Source organism: Babylonia areolata, chromosome 13 (assembly GCF_041734735.1).
Source record: "Babylonia areolata isolate BAREFJ2019XMU chromosome 13, ASM4173473v1, whole genome shotgun sequence".
In the NCBI taxonomy this organism is placed as follows: domain Eukaryota; kingdom Metazoa; phylum Mollusca; class Gastropoda; order Neogastropoda; family Buccinidae; genus Babylonia; species Babylonia areolata.
Window position 1 is genome coordinate 27,265,831 of NC_134888.1, and position 5,809 is coordinate 27,271,639.

General features: G+C 45.9%; 1 protein-coding gene across 1 annotated transcript in view; it reads left to right on the forward strand.

Moving 5' to 3' along the window:
• LOC143288732 (uncharacterized) overlaps window positions 1-3,450 on the forward strand; it is a 45,269-nt gene extending 41,819 nt beyond the window's left edge. Inside the window, exons 4-5 of the mRNA XM_076597358.1 lie at window positions 2,665-2,997; window positions 3,124-3,450. Of these exons, the coding sequence (XP_076453473.1) occupies window positions 2,665-2,997; window positions 3,124-3,450 (660 nt within the window). The remainder of the gene's footprint in view (window positions 1-2,664; window positions 2,998-3,123) is intronic.
• Window positions 3,451-5,809: the final 2,359 nt, after the last annotated feature.

The window sequence follows — 5,809 nt, forward strand, 5'->3', positions numbered from 1 at the left end:
TGCACTAGAGGTGAAACTGAAAAGCTCACCCAACAAACTGAATGGTTCTTCACTCAATTACATCACATGAGACGGGGGGAAAAAGAAAAGAAAAGAAGAAGAAAAAGAAAAAGAAGAAAAAAAAAAGAAAAAAAGAAAAGAAAACGTAAGAAAAAATGAAAATGAAAGTGGTTTTGTTTTTTTTCCCGAGGGGACTTGTGGAAACGCACTCGGCTAACTTCACCGTCGAATCACCCACCTCCTCCCACCTCCCCATCCCCACTATTCACCCCTCCCCCCCCCCCCCCCCCCCCCCCCCCCCCATTCCACGCCCCCCCCATCCCCACTATCCGTTCACCTGACGCACAGCGTCCGTTGCCCCCCACCCCCTCACCTTCCCACCCCCTTCATCCTCCCACGTTCACCACCAGCCTCCCCAGGTCAGGCAAGCCGCTGCAACTCTCGTATGTCCACACAGGAGGACTGTGAGCTTTACCTCCCTTTTCAAATGTCACCTCCTCCAGGTAATTGGTGAACAAACATGGCGGTGGGGGGGCTGTCCTTCCTGCCGCTCTTTCTTTTTCTTTTCTTTTTCTTTTTTTCTTCTTCTTTCTCTCTCTGTGACGGGTTGTCGGAAGCGAAAAGCTTCCCCCCTTCAACCATTTAATACACCATTATCACACCTCACCACCCCACCCCCTTCCCCCCTTCAACCATTTAATACACCATTATTACACCTCACCACCCCACCCCCTTCCCCCGCCCTCCCTATAGCAGCCAGCTTTTCGACAGCGGGTGACTGTTCGCTGTGTGTATATATTCTTGCCAACAGTTGTTTGACGCTGTGTGTATAGTCTTGCTAAAGTCTTCCTTCCTTTTCCTGTCAGTCAGTGACGCCTACTGGCGCTTTGGAGGGATGTGTGTGTGTGTGTGTGTGGTGGAGAGGGGTGGGGGGGGCGTTAGTGTCGTATTTGTGTAGTTTCCTGTCGGTATGAACCACGTCCTTTTCCTCCTCCCCGAGTTGCGCAAAAAACTGAAAAAAGACGGTGTTGAATGTTTGGCGATTGTATTAACAGGTTCCGATCACGCGCTATTAGTGTCTCGTGGCCGCGCGCTGGCGCGGGGAGGAGGAGGAGGCGGGGGGGGGGGGGGGGGGGGGGAGGCTGATTACCGCGGTCCTCGGCGAAGCTTTGTCCCCCTTGTTGATCGAGATGGCGGCTCAAGTGGGGTGGATTGAGTGCGAGTAGATGAATCATGATATATTGAACTTCACCCCACCCCCACCCCCATCCCACCTCACCCCTGCCTACTTCCCGCGTGTCAGCTTCTTCAAGGTTTAGTTTTCCAAACCCTTCAGAAGGGCATGTCCTGCGGCAATAGGAGAAACGTGAGTCAACATTGGACGTGAACATGGCATTTAGCATATCCTACCGTACCCCCCCACCCCCACCCCCCCCACCATCCTTTACCCGTTTGTTGTGTTCTGTAGCTTGTGAGAGAAATTAAGTCAACATTGACTTGAAAATGGCATTCAGCATATCATACCGTCGCTCTCCCTGTGGTTATATGAGAGAAATTTAAGTCAACATCGTGAATGGCCTTCATCATATTATAGGGTTGTGACATTTATGCATGAAATTGGAACCTGCCAGGCTTTTAAATTCGGAGGGGTAGACATTAGGGCTAAAACCTGTTTGTTAATCAAGAACTCTGGATAAGTTCGAAGCAGAGGCAAAGGTTGGGAGAGAAAAATTGACGTTTTCTGTTCACACGCATCTGACGTGACATTTCTGTGTGAATAATTCAATGGCTCCAGCTTTGCTGATACCTGTGACTGAATAACGAACATGGTCAATTCACCACAGTACACACAGTAATGCCCACAATTAGAATGGCAAATGAAAGAAAATTCCCGCAGAAGAGCTCACAATTAACCTAGCAAATGCGCCGAACTATCCACAGTAATATTCATAATCAGCATGACAAATGCACCCAACTTCCCACAGTAAAGCCCATAATTAACATGGCAAACGCACCAGTAATGTCCACAATTGATATGGCAAATGCACCATAGTACACCCAGTAATGCTCGCAAATTAACATGGCAAATGCGCCGTTGAAAATGCCCACACAATTGCCGACATTAAACAAATGCGCTTGAATGTTTACCCACAGTAATGCTGGCAGTCCTGACCGCTGAGCAGTATGGTTTCATGGATTATGAATTATTTGGAAAGTCAGTCACGGGAGGGAAATGATTTTTGAGCGAGGATCAAAAAGAAACTCAGAATGCAGTCCTTCGAGAGAGATATACAGATGTTGCTTGTTATACACCCTCCGCACTCTTTACTCCCCAATTTTCTGTTTTCCTTTGAACTGGTATGGTACTGTACTAGTTTACACTGCACCCAGTACATGCTTTACTCACCTATTTCCCGTTTTTATTTATTTGCTTATTTAGTCATGTATTCATTTATCAGCAGCAGCAGCAGCAGCAGCAGCATCTTCATCATTATTGTTATTAGCAGTAGTACTAGTAGTAGTAGTCGTGTCGTTGTTCTTCCTGTTTCTGTTATTATTAGTTTATTAATTTATGAATCTTCTTGTTCTATTTTCTACTTTTATTTTTATTTGTTTCTTTGTTTGTCTCTTTTATTTATATGTGACTATAATCATTTTGAACAGGTGTGGTTCCAAAACCGTCGAGCCAAGTGGAGGAAGAAGGAGAAAGCAGGTGGCGGGGGCAGCCACCCGTACAATCCTTACGCCACCACCCTCAGCCTAGTCACCCGGGGTGGTGGTGGGATGGTGGTGGGGCCTCATCAGCCCCCCTCGCCTGCCTCGGCCGCAGCGGCCGTCCCCCTCACTCCCCACTCCAGCTACTCGGACCTGCTGCTTAAGACTTACGAAAACACCCTGATGGCGCGCTACGGTCTGACGTCACCGCTGACGTCACTTCCTCCCGGCCTGTGCTCGCCCCTGGCCCTGGGCATGGGGATGGGGGTGGGGATGGGAACGATGGGCGCCGCCGCCGCTGCTGCCGCCGCCGCTGCTGCGGGGATGGGAGGGGGGCTAGGGGTAGGGGTGGTAGGGGGGATGAGGAACATCGCCAATACCGCCAACCCCACCCCCAACACCCCCAACACCCCCCCACTCTCCATCCCCGTGCCCCCACCTGGGTCGTTCCAGCATCTGCTGGCCAGCATGACCCACTCGGCAGTCAAGGCCCGGGAGTCGTTCCTGGACCACCCCTCGGCAGGTAACCCACCGCTCCCACCCCCCGTCAGTATACCGTCCTCCTCCTCCTCCTCCTCGTCCTCCTCCTCCGCCGCCACACCTGTGACGTCCTCCTCGCCGCCAGCAGCAGCGGACAGGCGAAGTTCTAGCATCGCGTCCCTGCGACTCAAGGCGCGAGAGCACGAAATGCGCATGGGCGTGACCGGAAGCGGATGTGGAGGAATCGTGTATTGAGCATTGGATGAGAGAGGGAGAGAGAGCGAATCTGATTGGAAGAAAATAGAAATAATCATGCAGATTGAACAACAACAAAAAAATAATTGACATAAGGCGGTGTATACACGCAAGATTAATGACAGATATCAAAACAGTAAACAAAATGGCGGTGTATACACCTAGATTATGACAAATATCAAAACAGTAACAAAATGGCGGTATATACACCTAAAGTGATGGAAGATTACTAAAGTGTACAGACTGTCAACATTTTTCTTTTTCTTTTTTTTTCTTTTTATTTTATTTTCAACGCGCGGTTGTGTGTGTGTGTGTGTGTGTGTGTGTGTGTGTGTGTGTGTGTGTGTGTGTGTGTGTGTGAGCAGAAGTATTGTCTTTGTAATAAAAGATATGGGTTAAGGTTTTGGGTAAGACACTTCTTTTCGGGTGTTTAACTGGAATTCTTTTATTTTTCTTATTTCTTTATTCACGTGTGATAAAGGTATCAATACTGCTTTAGGTCTGAAGTGTCGATCAGTGTTTTGACTGAAAGCAGTGTATTTTTGCTTTAAGACTTGTTTGTTTATTGATATGTCTATTGATTTGTTCATTTTGCTAACTCATTCATTCATTCGCTTATTTGTTTGTTTATTGTGCTGGATAGGATATTATTATTATTATTACTACTATCTTTTTTATATTATAATTATTATTTATTTATTTATTTATGTAAGCTTATCTGTTATTTATTCACCTTTCTTTTTTTTTTCTTCTTTTTTTCTCTCAAGGCCTGACGAAGAACGTTGGGTTACGCTGCTGGTCAGGCATCTGCTTGGCAGATGTGGTGTAGCGTATATGGATTTGTCCGAACGCAGTGACGCCTCCTTGAGCTACTGAAACTGAAACTGAAACTGTGCTGGATAGCAAGGTAGACATCGGGAAGACACATAACAGTGCAGCGTGACAACACTCCGCGCTCCAGTTTGAACACTTCGCTTAGCTTCTGTCTTTCTAAGCGCGTTGGGTTACGCTGCTGGTCAGGCATCTGCTTGGCAGATGTGGTGCAGCGTATATGGTTTTGTCCGAACGCAGTGACGCCTCCTTGAGCTACTGAAACTGAAACTGAAACTTTCTTTTCACTCCAGTGTTTGTTGTTTTTTTCTTCATTTTCCTTTTCTTCTGTTACTCAATGACGCCTGCTTTTCACTGATTTAAAAAAAAGAAGAAAGAAGATATTTCTAACAAAGAACAGTTTTAAATCACAGGATAATAACATTGACCATGTGATTGGAAATATTGGTCATGTTTGGTGCATATCTGTTATGCATGTGTTGGTGTATGTGTGAATGTGTGTCTTCATGTTTTACATTTATTTGCTTATTTATCATCATTGTTGTTTTATTTCTTTATTTCTTTATTATTTATTTTTATTTTTTAATTATTATTATCATTACTACTACCTTTTTTATATCATAATTATTTATTAATTTATTTATTTATGTAAGCTTATCAATTTTTTTGTTCACTTTTTTTTTTTCTGAAGGCCTGACTAAGCGCGTTGGGTTACGCTGCTGGTCAGGCATCTTCTTGGCAGATGTGGCGTAGCGTATATGGATTTGTCCGAACGCAGTGGCGCCTCCTTGAGCTACTGAAACTGAAACTGAAACTGGTCAGGCGCATTTTGGTTTAAACGTATTCAGGACACGTACATGTACACATAAACAGCGGAACCACATCGATGTGTAACAGCTTATATCGTGGTCAGGAGTTTGAAAGATTACTGTCCTTGGTTTTTTGTCTGACTGCTGGTGAACGTTACACATGCTATGTTGAAAGAAATGTTTTCTGTTTTCCAGTTGTATCTGAATGACAGTTATTGGAAGCCATTGTTTTTCCTTCCTTGAACACAGAGGTGAATATGATTGAAGACATTGTGTATCCCCGAAAACGGAGTATGGCTGCCTACGTGGCGGGGTAAAAACGGTCATACACGTAAAAGCCCACTCGTGTGCATACGAGTGAACGTGGGAGTTGCAGCCCACGAACGCAGAAGAAGAAGAAGAAGACATTGTGTGATAGTCGTGTCCGACTCTGACCATCAGAACAGCAGAGGAGGCAACTGCTGTCCCGACTATCTGGGCAAGAATTTGATTATAGTGGAGAGTGTCTTGCCCAAGTTACATCCCCACTCTCTCGGTCAAGAGGGGGTTTTGGGACAGTTGGCATTGGATGGTTCCCAAAAGCCAACTGGCCCCCAATGCTGCAGCAGAAAGAGTCAGTGCAATCTTGCCTCCTAGTTTGAGAGTCATTGTCCTTCATTAAAAACTAAGCTGTAAGTGAATTCCCATCGTAATGGAGAAACCATTGTTCAGACAGCATT